We start from the raw sequence: 14,067 nt of genomic DNA, 5'->3' as shown, positions 1-14,067 counted from the left end.
TGGGGGGAAAAGGAAGGGAGTTTACGGCAGACTGGCTAGCGGCGTCAACAGCTGGCAGGACTTTGTTACAATTCCCACTTGTTATTTAGCAATGCCTGTTGGGGGTAGAACAGGTGTGGGGAGCCTTTGTCCCCCCCCCCGGATGTTGCTGAACTACAACTCCCAACACCCTTTGCTGCAGCGGAGGAGAAGTTGCAGTTCAGCTTGGGCCGACGTTTCCCACACACCTGGATCGGAACTTCTGCCGGCGTAATCAATGAGGCACTCGACCTGGCAATCTATTAAAATAACTCAGGAAAACTTGGTTTATTCATAAAAACCCTGAACCATACCAAAATGCAGAATTACTGGGGGGTAAGGGGACACATAAAAGGTGCGTTTTTTACTAGAGTTTGCCAAAGGAAACTTAATGAGCACTGAGCTTGTGACGCATAAAAAGCCGGCAGGGTCCACAGCTCAAGACTGCGCCATGAACTGAGTCCTTGATCTCGCTCCTCTGGGTCCAACAACCGCAGGCTGGTTATTGAAATATAAAAAATGGGTGGTGTAGGGGGAGACTAAAAAAAGATTTGAGCTGCCAAGGGGCAAGTCTGGTCAAAAATAAACTTCCAGGAAAAGAAGAACTGAGTAACGGTGACCCATCGCTTGAACATTCTCATAGCCGTATCCGATTATCCTTTTCTTGAGTTGGCCAACTCTTCCCAACCAAAGCAGAGCGGCTCAGGCCAGCCCAGGAAATACCCCCCCATCCGTCATGCCAAGGGCGACTGGTTAAGGGGTTCTCTTTGAGTTGTGCAACACACACACACACATCCGGCTGAGCCCCAGGAGGGAAAGGGGTTCCTCCTGTACGGAACAGAGTGCCCAGCCGTCTTCTGTCCTCGACAGGGTCCACCTGCCGCCCCTCGGCAGCGCCTTACCCGTTCTGCAACAGGAGGCGGATCAGGACGCCTGCGACCAAAACGGCGATCGCCAACGCCAGAGCCAGTCCCCGGTGCAAAAGGAGCTGCCTCCCGGACAAGACTTCCACACGAGACGAAGTGAATTCTTCTGGGGGAATCAGCTGGTCTTGCGGCGGGTGCTCGATCACGTGGTCCATGGCGCCGAGAGCGTCCCCGTTGGGGACCTCCGTTTCCATCGTGAGGTAGGCTGAAGGTTTAGAAAACCTCATCGTTAGTTCAGGGTGGGGGGGGGCCTTTTCCGCAATCCAGGAAGCGGGAATCGGTTGCGGGCCGCATGCTGGCCGCAGTGCCAAACGGGCGAGGGCTTCTCGCCCCCTTTTCTCTCTCCATCCCCCCTTTTCCAATCTTACTCATCCCTTTTCTTGCCATATGTCATTGGCTGGGTGCAGAGGTGGGGGGGCAAGCTGGGGAACCCCCTAAGTGAAGAGGGCTCAGAGCCCGTAGAGGGAGAAGATGGGGAGGAGGAGGTGTCCAAATAGGGCTTCGTGAGCAGGAAGAGGCTGTGGCAGAGAGCAGTCCAGAAAAACAGGTAGAAGCAGAGGGGGTCAGAAGGCAAAGTGGAAGCCAGGGTGGATAAAAATCAATGTTTGTTTGTTTTTTAAATAAATTGGGGTTTTTTTAAAAAAAATTAAATCGGGTTTTTAAAATAAAATGCTTTTGGAGGAAAAATCTAAAGATAGCTTTCTGTTTAAGTTACCTTATAGTCCAAAGGCTATTCATCAGGAAATAAGGATTTGTTTAAATTTTTCATGTGTGCTAAAACTCTTAGACTTATGAGGTTTTTTAAAATTGTTTAAGCACATCAGTTAACGAACATTAGGGATACATATGCCCTAATGTTATTGCTTTAGTTAAATGAATTGTTTGCATTGTTATTAAGGAAATGATTGTTTTTTTTCTCCTGGTAAAGTACAGCAGAAAAGTTGTCCAAATATAAATAGTTAGCTTATTAAACCTCCCATATTAAACCTCCCAATAATTTCATAATTATCTGCCTATGTATTTCTTAACAGTATACCGAATCAGTAATTTTTGATGTAACTGTAAAAAACTACTCTGAAAATTAAAATGAAACCTTCATCTGGTTGTAAATATTAAGATTATACCAGCAAGAATGAGTCTTTCTGTAAAAAAAAAAATGGTTTAAATCAAATCCACTCTGGTGGAGGCAGGCTGTTGAAGAAGCCAGGGGTGTCTCCCCCTCTTGCTGTGACTACGTAGCTCCCCTACCCACTGGTCTTGCAGAACCAGAAGAGGTCTGAAGAGAGCAGAGCAAAGAGACACAAAACGAAGAAGTCTTAGGCGGCTGGCGAAGGACCCAAGGGAGGACTCTTAGGAGGGCGGTGGGAGGAATGTATTTTGTCTGGGAGGAAGCAAGATCTGCTTTTCCCCAGGCAAAGCGTTACTCAAGAGGTGTCGGGAGGAAATGTTTCCAAACTGATGAATGACTACGGTATTATAGATAGATGAAAGAGGAATGACTTGACTATTTTGAGGACAGGTTATAACAATGTATAAAAGCCACAGCAGAAATTGGTAATTGAACAGGTGATGTTCAATTAGGGAGAAGGGATGGACGCATTTTGAAATGATCGTTGGGAAAGTTGTGTTATTGGGAGCAGAAAAGGAGGGAGGAAAATAGAGGGGACACCTGGGATGGGGGGTGGGGAGCTGGCTTCTAAATTTGTATTGAATTTTATTAATTTGGTGACAATTTGTTTAAAATGATGGAAAATCAATAAAATAAATTGGCAAAAAAAGAGGGCAGTGGGAAGGCCCTCTTCAGTCCTCACTGGGGAAGATCTACTGGGAAGAGCTGCTCCAACCACTAGGCCTGTGCTGTCTTGGCTTCTTTGAGTGATGAGTTAACTTCACTGACACCTGGTGTTTTATTGCTGACCTGCCCCAGACTGGCTCCTGACACACTCTCTCTCTCTCTCTCCAACTCTTTTTCGCCTGCTTCTCACCCCTTTCCTCTTTTTCCCCACTCTGCCATCTCCCCCTTCTTGCCCCCTGCCCTCCCACCGGGGCTGCCGCGAGATGAAGCGAGGATCCCTCCCACCAGAGGTCTGGATCAATTGCAGGGGGCTTCCGAAATTAGGCAAAAAGCCAGAAGTGCAACGGAGAAAAAGATGCTGACTAATCACACTCCGGTTTAGCCTGGGGTGCAATAGCCCGTTTCAATGTGAATGAATGAATGAATAAAAATCCACTTGTTTTTTGTTCCAAGTTCCTAGAGAACCACTTTCTTTGCTAACCCATTGGCGAAACTGGTGTGGTGCTGTGAAAGGGAGCTTGCACATAATCCAAGGGTCTGATCAGGGCAGAATTCGTTCCAACTACCGACCAGCCCCCAGGGCATAAGCAAAAGGCAACCGCTCCCTCCTCAGATACTCCCCAGCACCCCTTCCTTGGTGGTGACCCCCTTTCCTTGGCAGTGATTCTCAGCTCTTCCCATCAGTGGAGCAGGCGACCTCGGAAGGTGACGGACTTTCCTTCGTTGGGAGGCATTTAAACAGAGGTAGAGTGAGCCACCTGTCGGCAATTCCTGAGCTGCGATACCGGCATGGCCAGGGGGGTCAGGCCAGATGACCCTTGGGGGTCCCTTCCAACCCCACAATTCTAGGAACTTAACCCTTGGAAACCTGCCCCAGGCCATGTATTGCACAGGGAAGAGCAGTCATGGTGATCAAGCTGTCTTGCGAGGAACTGAGTTTTTAAAGCGAAACTTTAGCAGGCTCCGCTCTCCTCACTGTCCCCCCCCCCCGACCTTTATATAATCGGGGACAAGCAGGAAAAGGAATCCCTCCCATTCATCTCTTGAGAGCCAGCGTGGTGTAATGGTAGACTCGTAATCTGGGGAACCGGGTCCACGTCTTCGCTCCTCCACATGCAGCTGCTGAGTGACCTTGGGCTAGTCACATTTCTTTGAAGTCTTTCAGCCCCACTCACCTCACAGAGTGTTTGTTGTGGGGGAGGAAGGGAAAGGAGAATGTTAGCCGCTTTGAGACTCCAAGTAGTGATAAAGGGGGATATCAAATCCAAACTCTTCTTCTCCCCCCCCAAAAAAAATATATATATCATACTCTCAACCCCATTCATTCCCGCCCCCACATAAAAAAATTACCTAGGGGCACTGGTTTATTAGCAGAAATGTCCTCAGAACTGCTGGTCTGTAGTCTGGCTGTCAGCCCAGCTCGGCTCTGAGCCTAGGAGATGAAAATTTTGGGATGTGGGAAGAGAGAGAGAGAGAGAGAGAGAAGATATCTCAGGGTTAACACCCAGAGCACACATTTCCCATGACGTCCCAATCAAGGCTCATTAAAGTCGCCCTTCGTCAGATACCTGGATACTTTCACAACTGCCCATCTCTCCGAAAAGTACTGGGTACCATCCAACTCTCACCTTACCTAGAGTAGACCCCTTGAAGTTAATGGGTGCGCCTAATTAGGGCCAGCTAATTTCAAGATGTCTCCTCTGACGGCTGCCTCCCGTGCTATTCCTGCTCAAAACAGTCCCACTGGGAATAATGGGTACGGCTAGCTTGGGGGTCTCGATTTCCAACTTCTGAGCAAAGGTCGTTTGCCGCAACTCGTTGCCTCTCAGCTGGAAGCAGAATCGCGGGGCTCCCAACGTTTAATTTGGATCGTGGTGTTTCTGCTCTTTTCAGAACGGCACTTTTCCCACCTCGACAAAACACCTTTGCCTTAAAACAACGAACCGAGGTGTGGAATTTCTCAGGGAAAGCAGAGCCCAAGAAACACTCTCACACAAAAAAAAACCCTTTTGTGTCTCTTTCAGAGAACTGAGGAAGGAACAGCTCTTGTGAGGGCAAAAGTTCTGCACCCCCCCATGGCAGAAGAGGATATTTGTCCTTTATGTGTTTTGCATAAATCCAGCTGGGGCAACCCAGTTAGATAGGCAGCATATAAATAATAAAATTACTACTGATGATGTTATTGTTATTACAGGCAAACCTTGGATCCCGAATGCCTCCGTTGTGGAACGTTTTGGCTGCCGAATGCAGAAAACCCGGAAGTAAATGCTCCGGTTTTTGAACGTTTTTCAGAAGCAGAACGTCCGACGCGGCTTCCACTTGAGTGTTGGAAGCTCCTACAACCAATCGGAAGCCGTGCCTTGGACTAGCATTTCAGAAACCGAACGTTGATTACGTTCAACAACTGGGGTTTGACTGTATTATTATTATTCTGCTGCTCCGGACGATAGGACTCAAAGCAACAGATTCAAGTTGCGAGAAAGGAGATTCTCACTCAACACCAGGAAGGATGATAAGAGCCATTCAACAGGGGAACGGACAACCTCAGAACCTGGCAGACGATCTCCTCTGGCTTTTAAGCAGAGGTTGGGTGGCCAGCCGTCGAGGACTCTTCCCCTGTGTTTCTTGCATTGCAAGGGGTTGGGCTAGATGTCCCTTAGGGGTCCCTTTCCAGCTCTACCGCTCTATGATTCCATGAGGTGCCTCCTTTCCCCTCGGGGGTGCTGGGACCCGCCCACTTATGGAAACCAAAGGAACCGGTGCTCTCGAGCCTCACCTCTTCCGAGGCCTTTGCCCAGTCCGCTCGCAGGACGAGGACCAGGAAAGAGGCAGCTTGGAGGGAGATACAGACAATCAGCCCCGTCCACAGGCCTGGAGAGAGAGAGAAAGAGAGAGAACAAGGGAAGATCTCTCAGATGAACCGTCCAGTAGGGTTAGAGTATTTATTTTTTCTGTGTTGCTGTGGTTAAACCACTGAGCCTAGGGCTTGCTGATCAGAAGGTCGGCGGTTCGAATCCCTGTGACGGGGTGAGCTCCCGTTGCTCGGTCCCAGCTCCTGCCAACCTAGCAGTTCGAAAGCACATCAAAATGCAAGTAGATAAATAGGAACCGCTACAGCGGGAAGGTAAACGGCGTTTCCATGTGCTGCTCTGGTTTGCCAGAAGCGGCTTTGTCATGCTGGCCACATGACCTGGAAGCTGTACGCCGGCTCCCTCGGCCAATAATGCGAGATGAGCGCGCAGCCCCAGAGTCGGTCATGACTGGACCTAATGGTCAGGTTTGTCCGCAGACTGCTTCCTGGTCATGTGGCCAGCATGACAAAGCCGCTTCTGGCGAACCAGAGCAGCACACAGAAACACCGTTTACCTTCCCGCCAGAGCGGTCCCTATTTATCTACTTTCACTTGGACGTGCTTTTGAACTGCTAGGTTGGCAAGAGCTGGGACCGAGCAACGGGAGCTCACCTCGTCGCGGGGATTTGAACCGCCAACCTTCTGATCAGCAATCCCTAGGCTCTGAGGCTTAACCCACAGCGCCACCTGCGTCCCAACTTAATATTTTAGGTAATGCTATAACAGGGATAGGAAACGAAGGGAAATGGAAAGATGCCAAGTTTAATTTTGTAAACCAGGCATCCCCAACCTGCGGCCCTCCAGATATTTTGGCCTACAACTCCCATGATCCCTAGCTAACAGGACCAGTGGTCAGGGGTGATGGGAATTGTAGTCCAAAACATCTGGAGGGCCGAGGTTTGGGGGTGCCTGTTGTAAATCATCAGACGGGAGGGAGGGAAGTCGTCAGGCTCAGTTGAGCCAAAGAGATAAAATAAGAGGATCTGATGTTACATAATGTGATTATATGTAAAACCAATAAAAACCATTTAAAAACAAAGACAAAACCCGGTGCACCTCGCCTCAGAGGTTTTTGGAACTATAACAAATGTTAAATCAACAGTTCCCCAAGTGAGTGGTGCTCTGCCAGTCAGAGCAGTTACTATCGGGCTAGTCCAACTTGACTTGGCATAAGGCAGCAGCCTAATAAATACACAGGTGTGGGGGGAAACTTTGGCCCTCCAAACGCTGCTGAGCTACAACTCCCATCATCTCTGGCCATTAGCCATGCTTGCCAGGGCTGACGGGAGTTGTAGTTCAGCAACATCTGGAGGAGCCACAGGTTCCCGCCACCTGGTCTGGCTGGATCTTTGAGACAGCCGAGCAAAGGGGCCTAGTGGCATAGCTGCCAAGTCTCCCGTTTTCCCCGGGAAATCCCCGTTTTTCCAGCTGTTCCTAGCTGAAAAAACGTATTTTTTTTGTTTTTTCACAGTTTATTCTGGCGCGGTGGCCATTTTGGAACTGGGCGGAGCATGCTCAGAAGCGACTTTTGATGCTGCTCTGCCCAGTTCCAAAATGGCTGCAGTGCGACTTCTGGCACGGCGGCCATTTTGGAACTGGGCAAAGCAGCATCAAAAGTCACTTCTGAGCATGCCCCGCCCAGTTCCAAAATGGCGGCAGCGCTACTTCCGGTCTGCTATTTCCGGCCCAGTCCCTTATTTCTCTGACAGCAACTTGGCAGGTTTGCCTAGTGGTAAGTCCCCAACAAAGGCCTTGCTCCCCCCCCCATTTGTTGAAAGCATTCATATCCTGCTCTTCGGTCAGCACGGCTCCTGGAGTGAGTAAAGGCACACACACACATAGTCCCTGCCCTCAGGCTTAGAATTTTTAAAAAGGCACGGCACAAAAGGAAAACAGGATGAGGAGGGAAGAGGGAAGCAAGCACACACAATCCTTGATGTGTCTTAGAAAAAAATGACCAGCAGGTATTAAATTAAAATTCTTTTTCTTTTCTTTTTAAAGCAGGTGACATCAGCTTGCGTTGGCCTGCTGAGATACATACCCATCACTCCAAGCTTGTACCTAAACATAAGTGTGATGCCGATGGGGAGCCCAATGATGTAGTAGCCGATGGCATTGGCGATGGCACCAATCTTCTGCTTCCCAGCCCCTCTCAGTATTCCACCGCATGTGGCCTGGAGAGGGGATGAAAAGGAGAGAGGGCTAAAATCATTATACCAGTTCAGCAACAGTGTCAGCGTGGTAGAGCGTCAAGACCCTGGCCTACCTCAAAGGGTTGTTGTTTTCCTTAAAAATAAATATTAAAGTTTGAAAAAAATACAGAGATTAATATCCAATATCTTTTTATCAAAGATTTTAAAAAAACCCTAATCCAAATAAAACACAAACCAAGATCAAGAAAAGAGAAGGGGGAAAGAAAGAAAGAAAGAAAGAAAGAAAGAAAGAAAGAAAGAAAGAAAGAAAGAACTTCCGATTCTTCACCTGTCAGCTATATAGAGAAAATTATTTAAAACATCCACTCCAAGATAACACTCAATGGTTCTATAAACCAATGCTTTATTCAAACCCAGATACCAACAGTTTCATTTTCTTTTTCACATAGCAACTAAAAGGGGTTTCCAATCTTTCGTAAATATTGAAAAATATTTTTCTCTTTGCCACCTCAGCTAAGTCTAATAATTTCAACCACCATTCCTCCACGGTAGGGAGGAATGATAAATCTTTCCATCTTAATGCATAGGAAAGTCTCACTGCTGCCTCACAGGGCTGTTCTGAGGAATTTTTTTTGTAAAAATGGGGATGGGTGGGAGGGGAACACTTTTGCTCCATGGAGAAGTAATTTTCAGAGGTGGCAAAAGAAAAAATTTGGGCACAGTCAGCCAGCTACGGAGGAGGCTGCCCTACTGTGTCTCTGGATGATGCCCAACTCTGCCCTTCCAATCAGCAGGCACTGGGCAACAGTTCCTGTGTGTCAACAGTGAAACGGAGGCGTTCCAATAGATTCCGCTGCAGGAAGATTCACGCTCAGAGGAGAGAGCTGCCTGTTGCCACCCTGTATGAGTTCTCGCTTCTGTCCAAGAGGCAAGCTCAGAACAGGCTTAAGAACGCACATCAAAGTCCCTCAAGTGGGGGAAACGCTAATGTAAATAAACCAGGGTTGTGTGCACTTAAGATAATAACATAAATTATGTGCAGTGGTACCTCGACTTACGAATGACTCGACAACTGAATTTTTCGACTCACGAATGGGGGTAATGTCTCGACATCGGGGGGAAAACCGTGGCGGTTTTAGACAGGGATTTTTCGACTTACAAACTTTTAGATAGGTTGCTTCGACTTACGAATTTTTCAGTTTCCAATGCATTCCTATGGGAAATTGCATTTCCAATGGCGTTTTTTGACTTGCGAATTTTTCGACTTACGAAGGTGCCTTCGGAACGGATTAAATTCATAAGTCGAGGCACCACTGTACTCGCTATGGTCTATTCATATCGCCATTGTTTATTTTTGTGTTTGTTTGTTTGTGTTCATAAAATTGTAATTTTGTAATTTTAAATAATAAATAATAATAATAATAATTTTTAAAAAAACCATAAATTAAGACCCAGTCCTAGCCCCACTTAGCTGACAGCAAATCCCACTGAATTTAGTAGGAAATACTTCTGAGTAGACAGGATTATGACTGCACTGTCAAAGTCACCGGGGGCAATGTTGGGAGAATATCCAGAGGGCAGGAAAAAACCAGATCTCCAAACACTGGAAAGGTTTATTTGGCAGCTGAGATTGTCTGGGTTAATGTCTTCAAAAATATGTTTATGAACATGAGGTCTAGAAGCTTGCTAAGTTTTAAATGCTGCAAGGAATCATAAAACCCACCGACAAATACCCCTTCCTTATGGTGCATGTGGGAACCAATGACACTGCAAGCCATAGCCAACAGAAGATCAAAAGTGATTATGAGGCTCTGGGCAGGAAGTTGAAACAATTAAATGCACAAATTGTCATCTCATCTGTCCTCCCAGTTGAACGACATGGCCCAGGGAGAGAGAGAAAAATAGGGGAAGTGAACAACTGGCTTCGCAAATGGTGCAAACAGGAATGGTTTGGATTCTTAGATCACGGTCTGCAGTTTCTTGAAGATGGACTTCTGGCAGGTGATGGGCTGCACCTCACAAAAGTTGGGAGGAATGTTTTTGCCATGAAACTCAAAAACCTCATCAGGAGGGCTTTAAACTGACTTATATGGGGGAGGGAGACAGTGGTCCTGAAGGTAGGAGTCTATCAAGTTCTGAAGATGTTCATCCAAATGTCAAGGACCAAATGGAGCAAAAAGCACACAGACCTAGTGGTGGAAGGAAAATATCCTTAAATAAGAGGCATGGGGGAATGATAAATGGTCTTCAATGTCTGTATACTAATGCACAGAGCATGGGAAATAAACAAGATGAACTTGAGCTCTTGGTACAGCAAACTAAATATGACATAATAGGCATTACTGAAACCTGGTGGGATGAGTCTCATGATTGGAATGTACAAATAGAGGGATACAATCTATTTCAGAGAAATAGACCAAACAGGAGAGGAGGAGGAGTAGCGTTATATGTCAGGGATGTGTATACCTGTGAAGAGATCCAGGATTTAAAACTTCAAAGCCAAGTTGAGAGTATCTGGGTCAAAATTAAGGGAGAGAAAAATAACAGTGATCTCATTGTGGGAGTTTACTATAGACCCCCCAAGCCAAACTGAGGACACAGATGAAGCCTTCCTGGAACAGATGACCAGGCATTCAAAAGGAGGTGAGATAGTAGTAATGGGGGATTTCAACTATCCTGATATTTGTTGGATGTCAAACTCAGCCAAGAGCATAAGGTCGAACAGATTCCTCACTGGCCTTGCAGACAACTTCATTGTCCAGAAAGTGGGAGAAGCAACAAGAGGATCAGCCATTTTAGATCTGGTCCTAACCAATAGTGATGACTTGGTTAGTGGGGTAGAAGTGGCAGGATCATTAGGTGGGAGTGATCATGCTCTTCTGGAGTTTATTGTTCAGCGGAAAGGAGCAACCAAGCATACTAAGACTCAAATCCTAGACTTTAAGAAAGCCGACTTCAGAAAACTTAGGGAAACGCTGGGTGAGATCCCATGGACAGAAATACTACTAAAAGGGAAGGGAGTTCATGATGGTTGGGAGTTTGTTAAAAGAGAGATATTAAAAGCACAACTTCAGGCAATACCAATGAGACGGAAACATGGAAGGTGCCTAAAGAAGCCAGGGTGGCTATCTAGAGAACTTTTAACTGAGTTAAGATTTAAAAGGGATATGTACAAAAAATGGAAAAGGGGGGAAATCACCAGAGAGGAATTCAAACATATAGCCAGCACGTGTAGAGACAAAGTCAGAAAAGCTAAAGCACAGAATGAACTCAGGCTCGCCAGAGAGGTTAAAAGCAACAAAAAGGGCTTTTATGGGTAGGTCCGTAGCAAAAGGAAGAACAAGGAAACAGTGGGGTCACTTAGAGGAGAAGATGGTGAAATGCAAACAGGGGACAGAGAAAGGGCAGAACTCCTCAATGCCTTCTTTGCCTCAGTCTTCTCCAAAAAAGAAAACAATGCCCGACCTGAAGAATATGGAGCAGATGATTCAGCAGGGGAAACACAGCCCAGAACAAGTAAGGAGGTAGTACAAGAATACTTGGCTAGTTTAGATGTATTCAAGTCTCCAGGGCCAGATGAACAACATCCAAGAGTATTAAAAGAACTGGCAGAGGTGATTTCAGAACCACGGGCAATAATCTTTGATAATTCCTGGAGAACAGGCGAAGTTCCAGCAGACTGGAGGAGGGCAAATGTTGTCCCTATTTTCAAAAAGGGGAAAAGAGAGGACCCAAACAATTACCGCCCAGTAAGCCTGACATCAATACCAGGAAAGATTCTAGAGCAGATCATCAAGCAAACAGTCTGTGAGCACCTAGAAAGAAACTCTGTGATCACTAAAAGTCAGCATGGGTTTCTGAAAAATAAGTCATGTCAGACTAATCCGATCTCATTTTTTGACAAAATTACAAGCCTGTTAGATGAAGGGAACGCTGTGGATGTAGCATATCTTGATTTCAGCAAGGCCTTTGACAAGGTGCCCCATGATATTCTTGTAAAGAAGCTGGTAAAATGCGGGCTAGACAATGCTACCATTCAGTGGATTTGTAACTGGCTGACTGACCGAACCCAAAGGGTGCTCATCAATGGCTCCTTCTCATCCTGGAGAGTAGTGACTAGTGGGGTGCCACAGGGTTCTGTCTTGGGCCCAGTCTTGTTCAACATCTTTATCAATGACTTGGATGATGGGCTTGAGGGCATCCTGAGCAAGTTTGCAGATGACACCAAATTGGGAGCGGTGGCTAATACCCCAGAGGACAGGATCACACTTCAAAATTACCTTAACAGATTAGACAACTGGGCCAAAGCAAACAAGATGAATTTTAACAAGGAGAAATGTAAGGTACTACACTTGGGCAAAAAAAATGAAAAGCACAAATACAGGATGGGTGACACCTGGCTTGAGAGCAGTACATGTGAAAAGTATCTAGGAGTCTTGGTAGACCACAGACTTGACACGAGTCAGCAGTGTGATGCAGCAGCTAAAAAAGCCAATGCAATTCTGGGCTGCATCAATAGGAGTATAGCATCTAGATCTAGGGAAGTAATAGTACCACTGTATTCTGCTCTGGTCAGACCTCACCTGGAGTACTGTGTCCAGTTCTGGGCACCACAGTTCAAGAAGGATACTGACAAGCTGGAATGTGTCCAGAAGAGGGCAACCAAAATGGTCAAAGGCCTGGAAACGATGCCTTATGAGGAACGGCTTAGGGAGCTGGGTATGTTTAGCCTGGAGAAGAGAAGGTTAAGGGGTGATATGATAGCCATGTTCAAATATATAAAAGGATGTCCTATAGAGGAGGGAGAAAGGTTGTTTTCTGCTACTCCAGAGAAGCGGACACGGAGCAATGGATTCAAACTTCAAGAAAGAAGATTCCACCTAAACATTAGGAAGAACTTCCTGACAGTAAGAGCTGTTCGGCAGTGGAATTTGCTACCAAGGAGTGTGGTGGAGTCTCCTTCTTTGGAGGTCTTTAAGCAGAGGCTTGACAGCCATATGTCAAGAATGCTTTGATGGTGTTTCCTGCTTGGCAGGGGGTTGGACTGGATGGCCCTTGTGGTCTCTTCCAACTCTATGATTCTATGATTCTATGAAATGTGAGAAAAGGAAAAGGAAGAACATAGAAGCTCTTCCTGTCCTTGGCACCACATTCTGTGCTTGTGCTGCCCCCTAGTGGAACTACAGAGTTTGCAGCCACACAGAACCCTGGGTACCAATTCATACTGTATGGAACTCACCGCTATTGCATCCAGCAGATGGAAAGGGGCGAAAATCATCATCACTTTGGCAACCAGGGCAATGATCTCTCTGTCAGGGAGGAAAGACAAGACTGAGAATGGGCTAGGTAAGAAGGTGGGGGTTTTTTATAGAGGTTTTTTAAAAAAGCATTTCATTTTATAATGTATATAAAACAGAGATAGCAATTATAACAGACAAAAAATAAGAGATGAAAAACAAAGCTAGAAAATAGGCACGCAGGATGAGTCCAGTTTAACACGGGTTAAAATAACCAAGTCCCAGTAAAGAATATCAATGTTATCAGATCATCAAGTATTTGTTTCGCATTTGCCAGGCTTACAAAAGTGTTGCTTTGAAAAAGATGTCTCTGTTGTATAGGTAATAAAAGAATGCCAAATCATATAAAAATGTGTTTGGAGGTTCTAGTCCCTGTCACAACCTCAAATTTTGTGCAATTTTCTCCACTATAATTATATGTGTTATTGGTTGCTGTTTTGTTCTTTTAATGCATTTTGTGTTTAAACTTGTATTTTTATGCTATGGCAAAAAGCCTTTGCCCAAGTGGGTCGACTGCTGCTTCTTGCCTCCTGGAGCCATCGACCTCCCCAAGAGGAGAGCCCGCCCCTCAGCAGGAGCCAGAGCAGTTTGGGGCTGGGCGATGTATATTGGGCTGCTGATATATCACAATGTTGTACCTACTCGGACCCTGAGATCATCTTCCAAGGCCCTCCTTCGTGTGCCTCCTCCTCGAGAGGTGCAGAAGGTGGCAACACAAGAACAGGGCCTTCTCTGCAGTGGCTCCCAAATCTTTGGAATGCTCTCCCCAGGGAAGCTCACATTACACACCTTTGGGCGCCAGGCAAAGACGTTCCTTTTTAACTAGGCCTTTGATCTTGGTTGACATCCTATATTCCCTTTTAAAATGTGGCTCTTTTCTTGGGGGGTGCTATTGGGTTGTTGTTTTTATTCTGATTCTATGTGTTGTGATCTTTTCTGTGAACCGCCCTGAGACCTCCGGGTATATAAACTCAATAAATTATTATTATTATTATTATTATTATTATTATTAGAAAATCAGGTTATC

The 14,067-nt window shown here is 46.1% G+C and overlaps 1 protein-coding gene across 1 annotated transcript in view; it reads right to left on the bottom strand.

Annotated features, from left to right (window-relative positions):
• Nucleotides 1-281: 281 nt before the first annotated feature.
• LOC118096768 (multidrug and toxin extrusion protein 2) overlaps nt 282-14,067 on the bottom strand; it is a 31,080-nt gene continuing 17,294 nt past the window's right edge. Inside the window, exons 13-17 of the mRNA XM_035138918.2 lie at nt 12,983-13,052; nt 7,632-7,764; nt 5,516-5,610; nt 4,090-4,171; nt 282-1,149 (exon numbers count right to left, since the gene is read on the bottom strand). Of these exons, the coding sequence (XP_034994809.2) occupies nt 917-1,149; nt 4,090-4,171; nt 5,516-5,610; nt 7,632-7,764; nt 12,983-13,052 (613 nt within the window). The 3' untranslated portion in view covers nt 282-916. The remainder of the gene's footprint in view (nt 1,150-4,089; nt 4,172-5,515; nt 5,611-7,631; nt 7,765-12,982; nt 13,053-14,067) is intronic.

Source organism: Zootoca vivipara, chromosome 15 (genome assembly GCF_963506605.1).
Source record: "Zootoca vivipara chromosome 15, rZooViv1.1, whole genome shotgun sequence".
Taxonomy (NCBI): Eukaryota; Metazoa; Chordata; class Lepidosauria; order Squamata; family Lacertidae; genus Zootoca; species Zootoca vivipara.
This window is presented reverse-complemented; position numbering and strand designations above follow the sequence as displayed.